This window comes from Dryobates pubescens, chromosome 1, assembly GCF_014839835.1.
Source record: "Dryobates pubescens isolate bDryPub1 chromosome 1, bDryPub1.pri, whole genome shotgun sequence".
Lineage (NCBI taxonomy): Eukaryota > Metazoa > Chordata > Aves > Piciformes > Picidae > Dryobates > Dryobates pubescens.
In genome coordinates, this window is record NC_071612.1 from 24854649 (window position 1) to 24878258 (window position 23610).

The 23610-nt window shown below is 40.9% G+C and overlaps 1 protein-coding gene across 1 annotated transcript in view; it reads left to right on the top strand.

The window, feature by feature from the left end:
- TSPAN5 (tetraspanin 5) overlaps window positions 1–23610 on the top strand; it is an 84948-nt gene that overhangs the window by 55589 nt on the left and 5749 nt on the right. Inside the window, exons 2-5 of the mRNA XM_009901444.2 lie at window positions 8344–8394; window positions 18497–18643; window positions 21421–21591; window positions 23483–23608. Of these exons, the coding sequence (XP_009899746.1) occupies window positions 8344–8394; window positions 18497–18643; window positions 21421–21591; window positions 23483–23608 (495 nt within the window). The remainder of the gene's footprint in view (window positions 1–8343; window positions 8395–18496; window positions 18644–21420; window positions 21592–23482; window positions 23609–23610) is intronic.

A 23610-nucleotide genomic window follows, 5' to 3' on the forward strand; every position in this document is an offset into this window, starting at 1 on the left:
TGAGAGTTGACTGTGGCTGAAAACACTGCTTTTAGAAACATTTCCCTCTACTGCAATGACTATAAGATGCAAAACAAGAGTTTTGCTCAGTATTTACAGAACACATCCTTTGTGATTTGGCTTTGTGCATCAGGATTGCTGATGATAATTGTGTGTGTTTATTGGAAAATAAATTTGATGCCTAATTAGTGGTTTGGCTTCTTTTCCCCACATCTCTCTGGCAAATGGAGATCTGTGCAGGCACGCATGGACACAAGCTGGTGTGACTTTTGAGGTTAGGCTTTTGTGGTTTCTGTATGCTCTCAGCTTCACCTTTGTAAAACGAAGAGTTGCTAGGCTGTCAGATAACTCTTAATAAACAAAGCAGCCCCTCTTGTGTCACTTTCTGTCCTCTATCCCCTCAACACTCACTGCTGTGACTATTAGAAATGGATTTCATGTATTAACACATGCTATATATATATGTGTGTGTGTGCATTTGTCATTGCACAGTTTATAGTCCTGAGTTGTGTTTGGTGTTTGTGTGACAGGCTATATGATCACATTATGTTGTGGCCGGGATTTTGGGTACCTGAGTTTGGTTTCTGGCATGTTATTAAATTGCACTGAATCACTTGTATCTTTTCAAGCTATGATTTCTTCAGATATATATTCTATCAATATCTTTCTGAATTATTTTGAACATCTTACTGGGTGACCCCTGAAAAAGAACCAGGAATTAGCATTTGGTGAAGGTAAAAGGCAAGAAAGCTGCTGTAGAATTTCCCAGAAAAAGTTCTGTGTTCATTTGTAGGCTGAATTTATGCTCACTGTTTGCTTGGAGTTCACTCTCTTTCTTGTGCTTGTTTTTTGTAGTAAAAGGAAAGCAGGATTAAATCATTTGGCCCAAGTTTGTAAAGCTGGTGGTGTTCACTCTGTGTGCCTGTCTATCCAGACTCATTCAGTCTTTTCATCCCTTCCTCATTCTCCACGTGGGTTTGCTTCTCTGTGAAGCGAGAGACTGAATCTCTGAGTATAGTTCATTGAAACAGCCTGGGATGTGGCAGCTTGTGTAGCTGGGATAGATTTTTGGGGCTCCCTCTGCATAGGCTACAAGCACGGCTAGTTGCTGAGACTGCTTTCCCAAAAGGAAATGCTGAGCATTCAGAATATCCTGCTGTGTTGACAAGCCTACCTGTTTGTGTTTCCTGCCTCTGCACTCCTTATGTTCTCAGCTACTGAAATCAATTGTACAGGCAATTACATTGCCTGTTCATTAGTGAGGGAAAAGACTAGCTTAGGTCCTTTTTGTTTGCTGTGTTAAATGCCTGCATTGGATGTTACAACATCACTGCTTACAGCTGAAATAAGTGAGCACTTGTGTATCAGTTTCCTAATGAGAATTTAATGTTTGCTGTGTTTCATCATGGGTTGTTTTTTATATGGTGTTTTTTGCTTTGTGGTTTTTGTTTTAAACTTCAGATTTAAATAGAACTGTAGCTTCAGAAAAAGAATGAAGAGTCATGTTGAGGCTGCACCAAAATAGTCTCTAGTTAGGTAGGATTGTTTGGGCTGAACGAGACAGCAGTGGCAGAAACAGAACAACTGGAGGAGGTTTTGGTGTCTTCTGGGGTTGGAAGCTGCTATCCCTGGGCTGCAAGGAAGACCTGTAAAGTGACCCACTTGCAATATTGCTTCCAGACACTGAGTCACCTTGCCTTGAAGCAGAATATGCTGCTGCTTTGCTGTCATACTTTTTTCTTACCTGTGGGCCTGAGTGAGAAGGCTTACATCTTTGCAATGTCGAATTGGTTAAGAGAAATGATTAGCATAATGATATAGGATGTGGAGCTCAGGTGTCAGGTGTTTTTAAATTCTCTTACTTTGATTTTGCACTTTGCTGCTGCTTGTGGCTGTGTTTTAAGCCCATACTGTTTTCAATCAGCGCAAGGGTATTAATTACATAATTTTGGGATGGTTTTAAAAATAGAAGCTGACTTCAGGCAGAGAAGCTGCAGTGGAGAGGACTGAGCCAGAGATGAAACGGTATTGATGAAGAGAGCAAGGCTGTTTAGGAAAAGGAGAGGGATGTGACGTACATAATGTAGTTCAGAAGTGAATGCAGGGATGAAGCCCATGGAGAGACGTGCACAGCTGAATTTGTTAGTCTTTGCACAGAGCTCAGGGAGAGCAGAGAGAGCAGATGGTGAAACAAAGACACAGTAGAGTGCAAGGAAGAGTAGAAGGGATAATGTCCTGGCAAGAGGGATGCACTAAAGCGACAGAGAATGGAGATGTCTTGTTACTTCAACTTTGTAGACTTTTGAAAGGTTGCTGTGTGGTTCAGTGTTTACCATAAAGGTCTTGGATTTTTATTTATTTATTTACATGAGAAAAGGGTACTGGTTTTCAGAAGGCAGCTAGATCTCATAGAAACAAGAACAACTTTATAGACTCCTATATTGAAGAAAACTGTGTCTCAGTTTTGTGTGATTTAAAAAAAAAAAAAATAAAAAAAAAATTAAGCAAGCTCCAAATAGAGTATTTTCTTTAGCCAGCAGGACCCAAGTTTGGAGAAGTCTCATTGTGAACTTGGAAAGAGATAAATTTTTCTAGGCCTGAAGGGAGTTTTTCAAAAGTTGAAGCAAAGGAAATAGGATCTAATTCATCCTGCTTTCTCAGTAAATCAGTCTCTGTGGACAAATTGAGAGTGGCTTTAGTGTTTAGGGACTCTTGCTCCAAGCTGATTGGCAGTGCTTACTTTGCATCACCAGAAAGCAATAAGATAAATACACAGAGCAACTGTAACAGAAAGCAGATGTCGTGCTTTTGCAATTAATGAATTGGAGAAGGCAGTAAGAAAACTATGGTAATGGACTGTGCTTTTGGAGTGGGTGTAGGGAGTGTATAGATCTTGCTTACTTGTCACACATAAAGGAAAGCCCCTTACTGCTGAAAATGAAAAATACATTAACAGCCATAGTGTCTTGCTTTGAAAATTGGGGTCAGATGTGCTTAATTTTTCATTACAAACCACCACACTAAGAGTCCTGCAAAATGGAGCAGACAGATTTTCTTGTCATGTACTTGGGTCTGTTTTTCTCCTTTGGATGACTCTATGAAATGAGTTGTCTCTGATTCAGCTGAGCTAAATATGTGGTAACCGGGGTCTTTTTTATTCTGCATGTGTTTGTGTTGTATCCAGAAGGAAAAGGTATTACTGAGACGGTTATCTGTGAAATGTAATGAAAGGTTTTTTAGAAGATGTACATAAAGTAGAAATAGATTTGACGTCTTTTGGTCTATATTCAGTCTATAGCTGAATGTTGCTGTGAACCAAAATGGTAATTAGTCACCTACGCAGCATCTTCATTCACTGACTGTAGTACATGGCGTTTTCCTGCTGATAATGTCCCCAGGCAAACAAGAAAGGGGCTTTAGGAGAATTCATTCTTTGTGTAGGCATTAGCACAAATATGTACATGTGGGTTTTATGCTTTGAGGAGTTTCCATTTCCCATGGTCACCATGTATGTTTAGCCACATGAAAATGTAGTGCTGTAACAGTTTGTGCTGAGAATAGAAAAGTTACTGGAGCCAGGGTGGATAGAAGAGGAAACGGGGCAGATTTCTGCTACTTTTCTTTCCTGTGATACTGGTCCAGACAAAAAATGGAGAGTTGAGATGATGTCCTGTTTAGTTGGTTGGAAATAATGCTAACTGACATGTTTAAAACTGAGTACACATCAGTGGCTGGAAAGGAAGAGGAAAATGGTGTAATATTTAATTTTAATTTCTGGGTTTGGTGCCCTTTCTTTTAGTGCTACTTAAGAACAAGCAAAAACCCCAACCAACCAAAACAATCAAACAGAAACCCCTCAAAAAAATCCTTTGTGCTCTGCCACAGACATTAAGCTCCTTTTTGCTTTGGCTTAAAAAGCAAAAAGGCTGATTAGGCATAAAATACTTTAAGGAAGGCAGTGAGCATTCAGACCTTGGGGTATCTCTGAATGAGGCTGAGCAGAGTGCTGTGCTTAGGGGAAAAAAATGTTCATTTGGGGCTTTAGGATCACTTAGAGGCTTGTTAGAAGCTCAGCTCAGAAGGCTTACGTTTTCCTGATTGTATTTCAGGATATCATATACTACACTTCATGTTGTTCTGATCACTGATGTGCTTGTCAGTAGAATACTGTACCTTACATTCCTGTGCTGGCTGAATACAGGGCTCCAGAGAAAACTAAAGCTCTTGTGAAGCAGCTCTGGTTTTGAACTCGAATAATTTTGGCAAGCTCTGCCCGTGTGTTCATATTGTTGTGGTGAAGCTGAAGTGAGGTGGCTGCACTGTAGTTCCACCTTGCACAAGTCTGTAAGGTATCTGCACAGGGACGTGCGCAGGTTCTTGCGCGTGGCGTGTTAGCCAGCCTTTTACTGCTGGGCCTGTGGCTGTCCTTTGGGTTGAAAACTGGTGCCAGGATATTTATTTACGAATGTCAGCTGAGCTGGAAAATTCAGGATGTAAAGTAACATCTGATCACCCTACAATTAAGCTGATCTCTCTCAAACTTTCTCGTATGTGCATTAGTATTTACCCCAGCACCCTTTAAATGACATGCTGTGCTGTATCCCTAGCAACAAAGAATGATTTTCCTACATGCAGGCAAAACTGGGAATAAGAGACGTGCATCTTGAAACACTTTATCGATCAATCCACTTCTGAAAAGTGCATGTGAGCTCTACAAGTAGTGTGGCCGTGCAAGTACTGCTACATGTTCTACTCATGAATACATAGAATCCTTATAGAATTAAAAAAAACCAACCTTGAACACATCTTGTTTGATGTTTGCGAATAGAAAACTGATGGCTGAGAAAGTACTACTAAGCAAGGGGTTAAGACTGTAATACTCCAGAGGACTGTTCTAATATTCTCTTGCAAATTGCTGTTTTAAAAAAAAAAAGCATCAGCATTTTTGCAAGCTCTGCTCCAGATCTGGTGACCATTTTTACTCAGACTAAATAGTCTTACTAGAAGTCTGTGGAGAATTAAGATTGTTATTCTCTGTAGGGTGTTTTGTAGATAATGAGGCAAACTTCCACCTTTTTATTACTCATTGGAATAACTTAATGGATGTAAATGAAATTTTCCAGTCTTAACTGAGATGGGTGTGCCATCTCACTGGCTCTCCCCATGCATCAGATGTGAAGAGGTTTTTTTCTGTCTGGTTACAAGCAAGCAGAACAAGACTACCTTGGAGACTTCTGTAGAATGGCTGCAAGATAAGTAGGATATGTGTTCTAACAGCCAAAATACAGAGGAGGTTTTGCTTAGCACATTCAGCTTTGGGTTTTTTTTTTTAAAGATTATGCAGGAGTTTCTTTCATAATTGTCCATAAAATCCATAGTTAATCCTCGTGAGAGGATCCTGTAAGTCTCCATGTGAACATTTCTGCCAGTAGGGATTACTGAGAGGATTCCAGTGTGTTTCATTCCTGTGGCAGGTTGTTTTTGTGCAGCTGTGGGCCTTCAGATGGCTTGATTGTAGGGCGTTAGATCAGTGGTCTGCCTCGCTCAGTATCTTCTCTAAAGTAATGCAAGTAGCATTTATCCAAGGCAAGAGGTATTTAAGTGACAAAACATGCATACAGTGATCTTTTCCCAATGAGCAGCAGTGTAAAAACTTCCTCAGCTGGAAGCTGTATCAAAATCACTTTTTGGTAGCTGTGGATTCTTCATTAATTTATCTCCTCTTTTCTTCTGAATGCCATTAAGCTTTTGGTTTCCATAGCATCCTGTGATAAAGAGTTTGTGATTCCACCCTGATCCTTTTTCTTCTAATGGATCTTGTCTATTGTTCCTGTTTCATCAGCTGCTTCTGAAGGCAGCTGAACAGAAATTTCAGTTTTGGGCTATGGAGCAGACTAAGCAGCATGTAATTCTTTGATCCTCTCAAACTCTGACAATTCAGTTTCCTGTTTTGTTTTCTTTTTCTTGACCAGCTTGCCAGTCTCAGGTTTTTTTTTGGTGCTTCAGTTTAGTATTGGTATAGTCTCATTACCAATCCATAAACCGAGCTGAGTTTGACCTGGCTTGGGACCTGTATAGTCTACTCTAAGTCACTTCTGCAAACCCATAAGGGTTTAATAATTGATAAACTTAAATATTAATTATTATTTATTTGTTAATAAAAGTAGTAGATCTGAGCCAGACTTGCAGCTGATGTGTGTGGCTGTTAAGTTACATTTGGATGCACTCATCAGACTCCTTCCTTCTAGTTTTTCATGCTTATTCTGTTCAGAACCATAATAAACTATTTGCAAAACAGTATTTTGAACCTCTCTACAAATAGCAATTTGCTGCTTCCAAATGCAGGGTAAGCATTTTTATAATACAGCTTTTCTCCCTTCTGTTTCTTCAAAATGGGTACTTTTGGTTGTGTGAAAAAGAGGGAATGGAGCCTGTTACAGCAAAAAAGAACTTAACTGTATTTGTCTGAAGGTGATTTGAAAACTTGTACAGCTTTATCTCGAATTTCAAATAATCACTGCAGTCAGGAGGATTACACAAACTCTTCTGGCAAGCTTTATAACCATAGAGAAAGAGCAGTCTCAGTACAAGTAAGATGACCTGTAAGAGAGGTGTATGTAGCATATGGCAGGAGGCTGTACTGACATTCTCTTATCCATTTTTTGTACTTCATAAGACAGTAAGGCTGCTGAAAGGACAGACTTTCTTGACCAGCAGTTCTATTTTTCCATCTAGGAAAAACCTCTATTTGCCTTGTATTAAAATATAGCCAAGGCTGCAACAGTTTCCTTTGAAGAATACTGGTTTGTACTGTTGTTTAAATTTAAAGTAATGACTTTTCAAGCCAAAAAGAAGAGTTTCATTCCCAGTTAATACAAATGGGCTTCTGGGTGCGCTTGCTGGGTAGTAGCACTCATGATCCTTTAGTCAGCTGGCAAAGGATACTTGGAGGAGAGAGTCACAAAGATGCAACAAGTGTTAGGGAACTTCAGGGTATTTCAATGAGCATATTCCACTTGATATTGAGACCATGCTTTACTGATATTCCTGTATTATAAAGCTAAAATTGTCACATTGGGGAAAAAAAACAGACTATAAGGAAGAAGGACTCATGCTTGATGCTGTTGAGATCACTTCTGGGAAAGCTTTTTTGAGTTGATACTCCTTCCTCCTCCCACTTCTGACCAGAAAAACATTTTTGTCCTGTTTTGCAAAAGAAAGATCATTAGAATATTTAACTGTTTACACAGATCTTAAGAGAAAGTATACTATGTGCCAAACTAAATCTGTGCACTGCAGTGTGGAAAAACAAAACCAGGGTTTGGTATTTGAACAATGTTCTCTTACATGCTCTGGAACTAGAGTGAATATATTTTTCCTTTCAGCCAGCACTTAGGTTTTAAAAAACAGAGATGAGTATTGGACAGATGGACGTTTCGAGATGTGCTCAGACGCCCACTCTGTTTTTTAAACGTTCTATATAATTGGTGCCGTCTTACACAAAATGTGCTGTGAGGATGTTGGGAGAGTGCTCGTTCTGCTTGTTTCGCTGGTCCTTAGTATGGCATTTGTGTGGAAACTGTAGTACTTAGAGAAACTGCACTCTTGATTATTTAGTGGAACAGAGAATACAGGAGTAGAACCAAATCATAGGGACTGCTCTTTTTTCCATTGTGGGGGAAAAGTGCTTATCTTCAGAGTTTGGTGCTTCTAAGTCCCCTGGAGGGGGAAGGGACCTTTATGAGGTACAAAAACATTCAGAATCAGAAAGGTTATGTAATGCTAGTTTTGCAGTTTCTTAAAACTCTTGATCTTTAAGACTAGTATTTTTCATGTTTTTTTTTTTCCCCAGAAATAATGAGGTATAGAAAGCTGTTTAATATGTTTCTGTGGACAGCATTGCTAAAACTGATAGTACATGTGTATTTAGAACTCTTCTAGTCACTTTCTCTCACTTGGAAGGATCTGTAAGCACAGTTGTTTTATGTAGGTGGCAGTAATAAAACAGTCAAATAATGTGTTGCTTGACTGTGGAGCTTGCTTTGGGTCTGACCAACTCAAAAAGAACCTTACTTGATGCTGGGAAAATGACATTTGCAGCACTTACTATTCCTGTGTGGAACACCCCTGAATGCTCTGTGCAAGTTTTATGTTCTTCCAATTACAATGATTGAGTTGTAAAATAAGCAAATAGGTAAATACTTTTAATCTTGGTAAGCCCCAACAGCCCTGATGAAATTGATGATCTAGCAGAGAAGATGAGTCAATAGGTATACTAAAAAAATTAAAATAAATGCATAAATGTATAGTTCATGTTCTGATATTATTTTCTTTTCCCTTTAGTTCCTTGGCATAGCGTTTCTTGGGATTGGATTATGGGCATGGAATGAAAAGGTAAGTTGAATTAACACCAAACTCTGTGGTTTTCCTGTTTCTTTCTCTTTTTCTGATGAAATATTTGAATAGTAATATGCTGCACATTTCATGTGTCCACACACAGTTTCTACTGAAACAAAATCAAGTTACTCTGTCAAATAAAACCTTGGCTCAGCTCACCTAGAGGAAGATCCTTGGCATCTTTCCCAAGAATGCCTTGGCAAGAAATCATGGCTGACACTTGCATGTAAAATAACCATTTCAATCCACACACACTCAGACTGCAGCTCAGATACTAGAAGACTCCACTGAAAGAAATATTGGCAGTGTGTCTGCAGCGTGTGGCCCCAGGAATGGAAAGGGAGCCTCCAAGTCTCAGAGGGCAGCTTCCTGAAAATAAGTTGCCCTGACTTTGCTGTAGCATAGCGTGCTGATTACTGTTTCTCTTAAACAAACAAAACAAACCTCACAAGCCCAAACGAACCCCAAAACTAAAGCCACATCTGAGACAGAAAATAACTGTTGTGTTTCCTTGTGCAAATAAACCTGTCTACTGACACACTCTGTTGCAAGACTATGAAATCAACTTGGGAATGGGAAGAAAGTGAGGTGAAGGAGGAGAGTACAATTGTGAACCAGAGCCTAAGTTTTAGTTTGCTTGCTGCAAAAGGTGGGGAAAAAAGAAAATATCAAGACATAGTATAAAAAGCCATGTCAGCATGTGTTTGGTTACTGGATGAAGACAGCAGCTAAAATTCAAGCTAGCTTCCTTTTCTTGTTTACAAGATTGAAAATAACAAATCCTATCTGGTAACAATGGTGCTATGACAGTTACATAATGTTGTTGGGTTTTTTCCTTTTTTAATGGAAAACATTGAGTAAGTTAGAAATTGATGTTCACCTAAGGCTGTTCACCTGGAGCTTGCAGCAGAACAAGTAGCACATTTGAAACACTGAAGTTTTGACACAAAAGCATAGGACAAATTTTGCTGGTTCAGAAGTGAGTTGTTAACTTAGATTCTAATTGCTCTGTGCACGTGCCTTGGATGTAGATAAGTACAAACGGTAATGAGATATTAACTAACTCACACTGTACATATCCACCTATAGAGGTGTATTTATGTACCACACGTTGGATGCTTTGAATGGGCTTGGAACGAGATGCTGAGTGGGTTGGTTTGTTTGTTTGTTTTCCATTCAGTGAAGACGTAAACCTGCATTGTTTAATACTCAGAGCATGCACAGGTTTTCCTTGGGTAGGGAAATGCCAGGGGAGTGGAGAGACCTGACAGGAGCCATCAGCTGGGGCAGGTGACAGGGTGTGGCAATGGTAGGAGGTTTGAACACACTGGAACTAACAGCCAGATGCTGATAGTACCTGCTTCAGAACCATTCTGGTCAGCATCAAAGAGAGATGTCTCTGTACAGGGGGTTTCTTTAGGTTTTGGTTTGGCAGGGAAGCACCAGGGGACTGGAGAGCAGGCAGGAGTGTGGTGTCTAAGTCAGCATGTGGCATGGCAGTTTGTGCAGAAGGGTGTGCAGGGAGGGTGCTGAATCTTGGCCAGCTCAGACGGGGAGTGATGTATCCACCAAGGCCATGATGTTCCTGAGCCCTGCACCAACCAGGTCTGATGCAGCTTCCTAAATGAAAAGACTGTTTTCAGGAGGACTATACTGTAAACAGATTTGGTGGTGGGGAAGATTTTTGATTTCTGTCTTGAATCATGTAGCTTTATATTCAGCTGTGTTGTTTTATAACCTGGCCATCAGCTTATATGTACTTTTACTGCTTTGCAGAATCTTCTTAAGGAAAAAAGGTAGTGTGCTATGCCACATTAAAAATACAGAATGTGAAGAAACAATCCATGGAAGTCCCATTTGCTGCCAGCTAAAAAAGTTTGGTGTAGATTTGTGGGTTTGCTGGCTTGTTTCTCTCTCTTTTTTTTTTTGGCTAGGTTGGCTTGAATTGTCCCCTTTAAACTTTATTGTGAAGAAGAAAAGAAAGGAAAATCACACTATACAGTCTCGTGACCTTCCTTCCAGCCTTTGCAGGGAGGCAAAAGAGCTCATTTGTCAAATAGGCAATAGAATTGGCTTGACAGCCAGTCAGCCAGCCCTAAACAAAAAGTGGGCAATTAGAATTCTGAGACATGAACCTGAAAGAGAGCTGGTGGGCGAGGTGGGGCAATAGACTCAGAGAATGAATAAAACTAGCTATACATGGATGCACTATATGGCTCACAATCTCACAGTGTTTTCAGGCACGCTAGACTTGGGCTTGTACTACAAAAAAGTTCATGTGTGGCAGCTGATTTCTACCCCTCCACCCCCAACAGTGACCTGAACATTGTTTACATAAAGAGTCTGTACTGAGCACAAGCAATGCTAGCTTTGCTCAGAAGCAGAGGAAAAATGTTTATGCCTGACTAGCTTTTTTTAACCACTTCAGTAATTTCTTCTAACATCTAAGTGCCGGGTTGTATATCTTTGGCACAACAACCCCATGCAGTGCTACAGGCGGGGGTCAGGGTGGCTGGAGAGCGGCCTGGCAGAAAGGGACCTGGGGGTACTGGCTGACAGTAGGCTGAACATGAGCCAGCAGTGTGCCCAGGTGGCCAAGAAGGCCAATGGCATCCTGGCCTGTATCAGGCACAGTGTGGCCAGCAGGAACAGGGAAGTCATTCTGCCCTGTGCTCAGCACTGGTTTAGGCCACACCATGAGTCCTGTGTCCACTTCTGGGCCCCTCAGTTTAGGAAAGATGTTGAGATGCTGGAAGGTGTCCAGAGGAGGGCAACAAAGCTGGAGAGTGGTCTGGAGCACAGCCCTATAAGGGGAGGCTGAGGGAGCTGGGATTGCTTAGCCTGGAGAAGAGGAGGCTCAGAGGAGACCTTCTTGCTGTCTACAACTACCTGAAGGGAGATTGTAGCCAGGTGGGGATTGGTCTCTTCTCCCCGGCAACCTGTGTCAGAACAAGAGGACTCAGTCTCAAGCTGCACCAGGGGAGGTTTGGGCTGGATGTTAGGAAGAAGTTCTTCCCAGAAAGAGTGATTGGCCATTGGAATGTGCTGCCCAGGGAGGTGGAGGAGTCACCATCACTGGAGGTGTTTAAAAGGAGACTGAATGAGGCACTTGGTGCCATGGTTTAGTTGATTAGATGGTGTTGGGTGACAGGTTGGACTTGATCTCAAAGGTCTTTTCCAACCTGGTCAATTCCGCATTCTGCTGACTTCTTATAAAAAAAAAAAAACCACTAGGCTTGTAGAAAATGTCTGTTTGCCTCCTTGGTTATATTGGAAAATGCGGTCTTAAGGCTCACTGGGAGTGTTCATGGTATGATGTGAATATGTAGTTGGGAAAATAAGTTGCTGGCGCTCTCACTACCTGCAGGAGATGTATATTAGAGAGTGAGACTAAGTGATGAATTGCTGTTATGTCTTCTGGCACCTTGTAAGACTCCCACAGTGAGGGAGTTTTTGGAATGAAAGTGCTGTGGTTTTGGGGTGTACCTTAAGTAGGAGGTAGCAAAGGTAGCAACAGTTGAAAAAAAACCCAATCTGCAGATTCTTGCAAAAATGGTGGTTACACTTAGTTCATGTCTGAGATTGACTGAAGTGAAGAGGGAGAAGAGAAAGAGGTTGTTTATGTGCATAGGTTTAGTTTCTAGGCTTTGCTTGTTAAATCAGTGTAGCCTAGAAATCAAGTTGTGCAGAGTTTGGAGCACCACTATGTGTGCCAGCACAGTATTAGCAAGCAGAAGTTCTACATCTAGATCTCAAGTTTAAACTAAACTAAACAGGTTGACATAAGGCGAGTTAGTCCTGCTTTGTTCTGGGACACGCTGAAGTTTCTGCACGGAAACAGTCACAATTTGCCAGACCAAGTCTGTCTCTCCTCACCAGGAAATGGAAAACTACAGCTGGTTTAGGAAAAAAATCTCATTTGTTTTACCATCCCAGTGTGAGTGATACATTAGTATTTCATGCATACATGACTGTTGCATGGTTCTCTTCAAAGCAGTTGCTGACAAAGAAATTGTGTTCATATCCTGTGGGTCCTTATGGGCTAAAGGAAAAAGTATGTCTCTTGCTGCTGAGCCAGAACTGTGTGTATTTTGGAGGGTTGGGGAAGAGACAGGGATGCTAATATTTGCTTGTTATATTTAAATTTTAGTCTGTAAACAAGCATTGTCTAAACACTCTTAAATCATTTTATTGGCATTCTAACACCCTGAAATTATATGAAAGTCTGTATCTTGCATATATTTCTGCCAGTTACATACTGAACTCTGCATTCTCATGACAAGAAAGCTGGACTAATTCTTCTTTACTAGGTACTTGAAAAATAAAGTTCTGCTGTTTGCTGTGGGAAATGCAAACCCAACAAAAATTAAGGAAATAAGATTTGTAAACATCCCCCACCTAGTTTCTTGTTGACAGACAAAATGCTAGAGTGGAATTAATTTGGCATGTTTCAATGACTATTGTTCTGTTCCTGGTGTTCATTCTGGCTCATGGCATGGAGAAACTGGGATTTCATGACTTACAATGTAGAGAGACATTTTTCTGCTTTAGTCACACATTTGGAAATACTTTTAATTCCCATCACCCTCATCTTCATGTTTGCCAATGATTTTAAGTCCTGCAGACAAGCTTGTGAAAGGCTAATCTTCTGTTTCAGAAGATCTTACACTTTTTTGAATCTTTTTATGACTGTCTCTTTTTTACCTCCCAATTGTGGGATTCTGCAGCACAGAAGATTGATTGATTTTTAAATAAAAAATGATATATATTTCTCCCCTCTCCCATCTTGGTGGAAATGGAAAAAGTAAATCTGATTTCTCCCATCCTACTGCTGTTGACTTTTTTACTTTTTGATCTCACTCTAGAGTATTGTTTATTATAGAACTGCTGTTCTGAGTTTTCTTTTACACACACTCTCAAGGAGTAAATTCCATGTATGTTCAAAGTAGATCACCTCTTTATTCCCTGGGATGATGGTTCTCCTGAGCTGTCTTTGACTCAAGATGCCTGAATTTTCATTACTGGGTCAGTTTGTAAAAAATTGCTGCTGCCTAGCATGTTTTCACTTGGAGCTGTTCTCTCTTGCCTTTCAGTGTGCTACTGTGTCTGTGAAATCAGCTGCTCTGAAGAGAAGCAATGGTCTAGCAAATTTTGGGGAACACTTCTGAGTCTTGAAAGTGGCAGTAGACTCTCTATGCTAACCATAGCCACAGATGAGCTGGAAATCTTGCTAGTTTGTTAATGCACTTATGACTGCCTTCTGTTTGGCCAGGAACACAATCAGGTCATGTAGTTGTGCTAACACTGGGGCTCTGCTCCAACCAAGATGTCTCTGTTTGACATCTGTATGTTCTGGGAAAATGAACATTTTAGGTTCTGCTAAATGTAAGTAGTGTGGACAAATAGAACAGGAAATGGTGTTGATCCAACTTGCACACTCTACAGATTATGAAAGGTGTGAGTGATTATGATACAGATTATGAAAGGGATGGGTGTCAAGTGGAGAGGACCAAGCTCTTTTTGGTGGTGCACAGTAATAAGACAAAGAACAGTGGGTTCAAACTTGAACTTGGAAGGTTTCATCTCAACATGAGGAGAAACTTCATTACAGTAAGGGTGACAGAGCACTGGAACAGGCTGCCTAGGGAGGTTGTGGTGTCTCCTTCTCCGCAGACTTTCGAAACCCATCTGGATGCATTCCTGGGCAGACTACCCTGAGTGATCCTGCTTTTGGCAACGGGGTTGGACTCAATCTCTGGAGATCCCTTCCAACCTCTAATATACTGTGGTAGTGTGAAGAGCTTCTGGCAGACCTGGCTTGGTTATCTCACGTTTCTTGGTATGACAGAAACCATCACTGCCTCTTGTCTTGTATGCTGGTGATGGAAGTGGGGTGTGTTTCTACTTGTGGATTAAAAGGTTAAGTAATAACCTAGGCACTGTTAGGAATAACAGGCAACTAAGGGTGGGGGAACAGAGCAAGCAGATGAACTGGAGATCAGCCAGCGAACATGTCCTCCTGGCTGTCCTTGTGGGACTACAGCAGAGGCCCGGATTAACACCGTCATGAGAAGAAAAATGTTAGAGTACACAGCTTTGCACAAAGTGTTTATTGCCAAAGAAAGGTTACACACATGCCTAAGTTATCAAGGAAGTGGTATGTGTGTACCCTAGTGAAATAACCATCCTTCTAAAATACAAATGTGGGTTTAGGAAAAAGGCATCCTTTCCCCTTTTTGCAGGCTAAAGCATCAGTAGTGCTTGCAACTATTCAACAGTAAAGATCCGAGTGGACTACTGCACTCGACAGATAGAATATATCCTGTGACTGACTGGTCATCCTGAGCATTCAGAACTTGTCTCTGGAGGATGCAGTGTTAAAGTAAAAGATTCTTGATGCTTTTGTGAAGCACCTCTGGAAACATCCCCTTCTGGTTTTGGCTAAAGATGGGATGAAATCAGGATTGATCACTACCAGGCATTTGTATATCTGCCGAAGTTTGCCTGGGAACAGCCATTGCAGCTAAAAAATACTGAATATTGTAGTAGCAGACATGATAGAAACTTGCAGTGGATAGGAAAAGTAGCAGTCTGTAGGACTGCACATCTAGCTCTTCTTAACAGTAGAGTACTAAATTGAGATAATATTCCCTAGTCATTGCCCTATTGCTTGAAACAAAATATGCTTATCTTTAAATTATTATGCTGCTGTTCCTTAAGAGAGTTTGAGTGTCCAGAAAAACAAGACTGGAAAACCATATTTCAGCAGTAAGTAGCAATCTTCTATCAGACTACTTCTGTGCATCTGTAGCTGTAGCCACAGAGCATTGTCTGTTTGTCATTCCTGCTGCTAGCAATTGTTTTATTGCCAAAGCCATTCTGAAGAGTGGATATCCTGAGCTGTCTCTCCAGAATACTGATAACTGGGGAATCATGTGCAGAGAGTACACAGGGTACAAACATGAGTTGTGCAGTATGTGGTTTGTGCTGTCAGGATGTATTAATTGGGGTTTATCCAAGCTAGTCTTATGATTGCCTTATGTAGACTAGCAAAAGATGAATGTAAAGGTGTTTTCCAGGGACAGTAAATAATGGCAGATAAAGCTTGTGGTCTTCTATTTTCAGTGCATGTCAGATCATAGCTACGCTGAAGAGTTGTAGCCTGGAGGACACCAGAAGTTACATGAGTGACTTTTGTTGAGTGGCTGGCCAGTATGTTGCATGTTAGTGTGTTAAGAGCCTGGCAATGCTACACAAAATCAAATAAGGTGGGAAAGGACATGATCAGACATGGTTCACTAAATTTTATCCTCATCTACTTTAACATGACAAAATACAAAATGATGTATTTCTTCTCACTGACAATACTTCTTGATTTTGACTAGCTTCTCTAAGAGCACTGCCCAAAAAATGCAAGCTGAGTTGCATTTGGATTTCTTCTTGCATTTGAATTTTCCTACTTTTCATGTGGAAAGAGCTTGATTAAACATAATACTTGAGAGTGTGTTTGGGGAGGGTGTTTCTGGTTTGGTTGTGTTGGTGTAGTGGGTTTGGTGTTAGTGTTGTTTGGGTGTGTTTTGTTCTTTTTTAAAAGAAAGACAAAGTGTCTTATGAAGAAAGACTTAAGCCAAGAAGGATGAACAGTCACTTTTAAGTAAAATAATTGTAATACAAAGGCAGCATTGTTTCTCTACTGACTTGTTTTCTCCCTGCACTACAGTCCATTAATTCCCAAATCAGCAAATGTTGAAAGAAATGATAAGTAGTGTTGGCTTTAAGGCAGAATTTCTGCTCATGATATGGTAGCTATGTAGGCACAGAAAGGAAACATAGAAAGGACTTAAAAACTGTGTGAAGAAGTACTCTTAGCAGCCTTTTTCCCTTGGGGTAGAGTTCATGTTTCCTGACTTGTGTATGGCCAAGGCCGTGACTTTTTCAAAGGTTTTTGTGCTATTGGATTATGCTGTTTATTTAGCCAAAAAGTTTAGTCATAGAATAGAAATCAGACATATGTAATGAAGCAAGAGTAGTGGAAAGCTTATGCACAAGTTGATTTAGGTGTTAATGACAGGTAAGTGTTCATTTCATCCTGGCTTGTAGCATCTCGTAAGTAGTTGGTTAGAAAAAGGGATGTGCCAGCTGGTCTGCTTTGATAGCTGTGCTAGCTCTGAGCAGCCTTGTCTTATATCATACCTTGTGTCTATTTTTGTCTTTTTAATGAATGACAATAAGACTGGTGCTATATGGAATGTAGGAGGAAAGTGGTGAATGTGGGGAGTTCTTAAAACATCGATTTCAGTTGTGCTTGGGAAACTGTGGAAGTAGTTGCAGATTATGCACACTACTGCTTTAAAAGATGCTGGTTAGGTGACTGTGTGTTCTGGGTGCTCCAAATGGAGTACATAAAACTAGAAAATCCCAAGTCTAAACCCACAGTAGGGGAAATGAAGTCCTGATAACTTCCTTCAAAATTATTGCTTTTATGGGAATGTCTCAGAGAAACAAAGGGGATATGAACAGGGAAAAAGAAAAGGATGAACTTAAAAACTCTACAGATGAGCTCTAGAATTGAAGATCTGTGTTGCTGCTTTTCAAGCCACAAATCCATTCAAGAGTTAGTAGGGAAAGCAGTAGTCCAAAGCGCTTGGCCTGTGTTCAGGATTCTTGGAGGAAATGCATGGAGAAATATCTGCTACAGCAGCATGCTTTACATTGACCTACAGCACTGGGGAGGTGAATGAAGAAACGCTGATGCTTCAGCTGTTTTGCTTCCAAAAGGTTTTAGGAAACTAATTACTCCTGTGCAAACTCACAGGAATAAGGGAGACTTTGTACTTGCTTCTTGATATGACCCATCTGTTCAACATCAGCCAAACTCCAGTTAAAATGTGTTAAAGTAGCTCCCCTCAGGATTACTGGCGTCACAACTCAAGCTCTGCTTCTAAGAGGGTAATGGCATTAGAAGCAGACTGCTGACTGTCGTATCTAAAACATAGCATATGGTCTTTACTATGTGATGGGTCTAACTTAAGTTACTGTAAACCATCTCCCAAGACAAGTCCTTCAACTGCCTTATGTCCTGCTTAGAGAATTAACATTTCCATTCCTCCCCCCTGGTTGATTAGTCATTATTTATATAATGAGTTTTTAACACTGTAGATGTCTGAAGTTGAATTGGTCAGGAATCAAGGTTGTCAAAATTGGTACAAAATACCTTGTTGCTTGAAAAAGAGGAGGCTGACCTCATTGCTGTCTACAACTACCTGGAAGGACCTTGTGGAGAGGCTGATGATGGTCTCTTCTCACAGGTAATTAGTGATAAAACAAGAGGGAACAGCCTCAAGCTGCAGCAGGGTAGGTTTAGACTTGACATTAGGAAAAAAATTTTCACAGCAAGAGTGGTCAGGCATTGGAATGTGCTGTCCCAGGAGGGAGTTGAGTCAGCAACCCTGGATGTGTTTAAAGGTTGTTTGGATGTGGTGCTTGGGGATATGGTTTAGGGGTGAACCTTGCGGAGTAGAGTTACTGGTTGGACTTGATGATCCTGAGGGTCTTTTCCAACCTGAATGTTTCTGTGATTCCAGGAAGATAGCTCACCCAAGGAGCTCACTTGTGTTTTCTGTCAAATGTTGTAAATAGTGAGCATAAAAGCGAAATTCAAGGCTATGTTCTTGCTCTCTCTCATAAGATTTGTAACTGGGTGCTTACATAAACAATGTATGTGATAGCTAAAATGTATCTCAGCATGGGAAATAAAAGATTGAATTAAGTTTAGTTCAAATATCTATTCTGACTTTTTTTTTGGCAGACTGATTCTTATAGCTACAGAAGCAACAAAATGTTCTGTGGGTTTCTCACAGAGGACTCTAGGAGCACATTTTATTGTTGTTCATTCCACATGTTGATTCAGAAATATTGTATGTAATGGCCCTTTTTATCTCTTTTTGAGTGCAACGATTTTCTTAATTGTATCTTCTTGCTGTAGTGCAGAACATTTACTTGCTGTAGTCTTCTACCTTTAAAAAAAAGAAAGATGCAATCAGAATTTGTACAACAGAAAGCTGAACTTAATTATCTCTTGGCATTGTTTCTTTCCAAGGGAGTGCTGTCCAATATCTCCTCAATCACGGACCTGGGAGGCTTTGATCCAGTTTGGCTCTTCCTAGTGGTAGGAGGAGTTATGTTCATTTTGGGCTTTGCAGGATGCATTGGAGCTTTGAGAGAAAATACCTTTCTGCTCAAGTTTGTAAGTACCCTTTGCAACTGTGGCATCAATTAGTTACCTGGCATAAGTCATCTTGTCTGTTCTTACTGAGCTGTGTAAGGATTGTAAAGCCTGTTATCTGCTGTGAGAGTAATACTCTGTGAATTGCTTCTGCTAAATTGTTAATGCTTTGCAGTTCCTCAGGCTCTGGTGCTCACTGATTTGGGTTTTTTAATTTGGTTTTTAATTTTTTTCTTATGATAAGAATTATAACATGGAACTTATGGAACTATAGCTTTTCATCTGGATGTCACCTAACATTTTGCTTTCCTGTCACAAGAAGAGGAAATCGTTGAGAATCTGCATGTTACACTGAGTGCACACAAGCTGCTTGTGAAACACAAGGAGCGTAGATGCTGCCGAACGTCACACGTGTCATTTCTGATGTGTGTGCACGTCTCACATGGTATAAAGGAGTTGGAATTGCTATGAGGTGTTACTTGCTGATATCCTCAGTTCTGTAACATTTAGCTAATCTCAGTAGGCTTTGTTACTTTCAGCAAAAGAGGAAAATGGGCCCAGGATGGGTAAAGAAAATAGAAGTTGTTGACTTCAGCTGGACTGCTGATTGAGGAAGGAGCTGCTGATATAAAAATACACCTTAGTACTAAAAACTTCTTCAGCTGAGTAGCATGGTTGTGATTTTTGAAAGGCTTCCTCCTGTGAGCTTTGAAGATGAGGATCACAGTATCATGTCCATTTCAGATAAATGTAAAATCTATAATTAAAACCCTAGAGTCTTTCCTCCACCACGCTAACTTCCAGAGGTGAGCACAGCCTGAGCAGTAGTCTTCATAGGCATTAACTATTAATACATACATGAAAAGGCTTCCATTGAAACAACTTTCTTCAAGTGACATACTTAGCTCCCACAGACATGTTGTGTAAGAGGAGGTGGCAGCTGAGAGTTGCATTTCTTGAGGCATTTAAGCAGATTGGGATAGTTCTAGCTTGCCCTTGTCTGTCTTGAACAAAAAAAGGGGGGTGGGGGGAGAGAAGGGGAAAGATGGAGCTATTGCTACACTTTTTCTTCCTTGCTTCCCTTAGCTTGCCTAAAATGAGCCCATCTGCTGTACCAGAAATAGCTTCTTATGCAGGAGAAATTTTCAAATGCATCCGAATAAACAGAGAGCTTATTAAAATGAAACTCAAAGGCGTGATTGTGAAAGGGATGGAATTCCAGTATTTGAGGACCCCTGTGTGTTTTAATAGCAGTGTAGACTCAGTGGAGATGCTTAGAGAAAGTGGCAGATCATTAGTAATGCTTTTGGCATCCATTGCCTTTGCATTAATCATAGTGGCCTCATTTGGTTTTAATGTGGATGTGAGTCATTCAGTAGACATTCTGCTCTTAGTCACTAATTAATTTCTGCTGTTACCAATTTTTGCTTTGTCTGCTTAGGCAAAGTTTACCAAGGAAAGTGTCTGAAGAAGAAGTCCCTTTTATAGCATTTCCCTGGCACTATTGCCTGTTTGTGTGTTTGAAAGTATGAGTGATTCCACAGAAATCTGAGTTTTCAGGGGGCCCTACAGGTCGTGAGTAGTCATCTCTGTTGAAATTTAGTGAATTCTCATGGATATCTTTGAGAATCCTAATCACAGAATATCTAATGTTGTAAGAGACCTTCAAAATCTTTCAGTCCAACCTTTGATCCAGCACTGCAGAGTCACCACTAAACCATGTCCCTAAGTGCCAGGTCCACACACTGCTTAAACACCTTCAGGGATGGTGGCTCCACCACCACCCTGGGCAGACCATTCCAAGGTTTGAGAACCCCTCTCTATGAAGAAGTATTTCCTAATATCCAGTGTAAACCTCCCCTGGCACAGCTTCAAACCATTTACTCTAATCCTGTTGGTTGCCACCAGGAAAAAGAGGTGGTCTGCCTCCCCACTTCAGCCTCCCTTAAGGTCGTTGTAGAGAGTGATGAGGTCTCCCCTCAGCCTCCTCCAGAGTGAACAATCCCAGCTCCCTCAGATACTCCTCATAGGCCATGTGCTTCAGGCCCTTCACAAACCTCATCGCTCTTCTCTGAACACGGTCTGGCACTTCTGTGTCCTTGTTAAATATAGTTTCTTATTTAATGAAATGTTCACAGTTTGTATTTGTTTGCATTTTTATTGTTTGTTTGAATAGAACTAAGATTCTTCTACAGCTCAAATTAAATAGTGTATTCTTAATTTAAAATTTCCTGTGAGCTGGAATAGCTTGAACTTGTACTGAAACAGATGAAGTCATAGTATCATAGTATCAGTCAGGGTTGGAAGGGACCACAAGGATCATCTAGTTCCAACCCCACTGCCATGGGCAGGGACACCCCACACTAGATCAGGCTGGCCAGAGCCTCATCCAGCCTGGCCTTAAACACCTCCAGGGATGGGGCCTCAACAACCTCCCTGGACAACCCATTCCAGGGCTTCACCACTCTCATGGGGAAGAACTTCCTCCTCACATCCAGCCTGAATCTCCCCACCTCCAGCTTCATTCCATTCCCCCTAGTCCTATCACTACCTGATATCCTGAGAAGTCCCTCCCCAGCCTTCTTGTAGGCCCCCTTCAGATACTGGAAGGCCACAATTAGGTCACCTTGGAGCCTTCTCTTCTCCAGACTGAACAGCCCCAACTCCTTCAGTCTGTCCTCACAGGAGAGGCGCTCCAGCCCTCTGATCATCCTTGTCCTAACATCGGACATAACCGTGAGCCTTGAGAAATAAGGTCACCAAACAGTATAATTTTTTTTTCTTCTTTTCCCCACTAGTTTTCTGTATTTCTTGGAATTATTTTCTTCCTGGAGCTCACTGCTGGTGTTCTAGCATTTGTTTTCAAAGACTGGATAAAGGACCAGCTGTATTTCTTTATAAACAACAACATCAGAGCATACCGAGATGACATTGATTTGCAAAACCTCATAGACTTCACACAGGAATACGTAAGTTGGACTCCTGTTTATTTCTTTCTGTGGAGCTTCCTTTAAAGAAAAACCTACTCTATTTTTTTACTTCCCATCTGTTTGGTTTCTTCAAGGAACAGCAGAAATACAATAGCCTATAATGCTTTTGTCTGTGTATGTATGCATACATATTTCTCTTTACACAACTTCTGCAAACACAGCACTGGTGACAAGTGGCTTACTCATTGATGTCTGAATGAGTAAAACAAGGTGGGGAGCTGGGGTGGCTTATTCTTGAATACTTAGCATTCAGATTGCCAAGTTAACCATCGGTGTCTTGCTTTCAGCTTTTTGGAGCATATTGCATGTGTGTATAAAGATACTTTAGGGTTCTTGGTCGGGGGAGGGATGTTCAAAGTATTATTGTAGAAGCTAGCACATTTCCTTTTCTAAAATTAATTTGGTTCTGAGATGGATGTTTGCTGTCGCTTTAGCAACATTAGAAGTGCTGCACCACACTGCAGTGGCAATGAAACTATAATGTTACTTCTTTGTAAGTAGACTTAATTAGCAATTAGCCTAATCAAATGGGTGGCTCAAAGTTCTCATAGGAAGTCTCTAAAGGAGGCTACATCTGCACTTGGGAGGGATGGGTGAAGGGTGTGCATGCTTGTACAGGTCCAGCTTTGTAGTTTATCAGCATGTGAAAAGCAGTCTTGCATTGACTTGGGCACACAAGTTATTTTGCCAGTACCTTCTTGCTCCAGTACTAAATTCAGGCCTGTTTTGATGAACTCTTCTTAGAATTTGGCTCTGTGTAGCTATAACATGGTTGAGTGTTGATTGAAATCACATTTACTAGTTTTGTTATGTCCTGCAATTAAAATCATTTAATTCACTGTTTGATTTGCTTCTATGTGCCTTGGAGGAAGAATGACAAATAAGTTACAGACGTAGATCCTTCCAGTGGTTAGAAGCGGAGAGATCATCAGAGGTCACCGCAGTCTGAAAGCAGTGGTCCGCTTGCATATAACCAAAAGGCAGCAGTCCAGTTTTGCAGGCACTGCATGAAACTTGCTCTTCTGACTGGATTAGCAATGTTAGCAGATAAGTTAGGGACAGCAGAGCCTGGACAGCAAGCTACTTTTTCAGCTAGTAGAAATAATACTTGGAGGCAACATAATCAGGTATTGCAAATGGAACTGTGCTACATTTACACAGAATTGTTCTGTCACTTGTAAAAATGTAGGGGTTTTAAAAATGTATTTTTAAGTTGATGGGTTCATTGGGCTAGCTCCTCAAATGCTGTAAAGCATCAGTGTGCCACTGATCTCCAGTCTGTTCCTTGTGTGTTCAGCAAATGTTACCCGTTCTTTGTGATGCTCAGGAAGCAATGTGTTCATACTGTCTGAACAGTCAGGCAAAAATTCCCCCAAGCTGGCAAAAAGAGTAGCTGTGCCAGTGCAGTCCTTGGAGCTGATTAGTTGTTTTGGAAACCCAGGGCAGGTTAGACTGGATAGAATTCTGTGTTCTTGGCTGCGCTCTCTCTGGGGCCTCAGCTTGCAGGCCTGTGCAGCTTGGTGATGTTGTGTAGGCTTAGCAGTCTGCTCTGTGTCTCTGTAGAGAGCAACATTGCAGGGTGTGAATGTAAGTTTAATCACATGATAATTTTAGAACAACTTGCAGGTATGAAATAGTCTTTTAAAAAAAACAACTAACCACCACCACCAAAAATAGGACAAAAAAACCCCAAACAGACAACCCACCCTGAACAACACAACTGTCATACCATGCCAGCTTCAGTGAAACCAAGAGGACTCTCAGATTTTTGCTTTGAAAGCTGGAGGGAAATTGGCAGCAATGATGCATGTTACTGATGATGAAATTCATTTGTTCTAAGAGTCAAGAGGCTCTCCTTTCTTTGTTCTAGTGGCAGTGCTGTGGGGCTTTTGGAGCTGATGACTGGAACCTCAATATTTACTTCAATTGCACAGACTCCAATGCAAGCCGAGAGCGCTGCGGTGTGCCATTCTCTTGTTGCACGAAAGACCCTGCCGT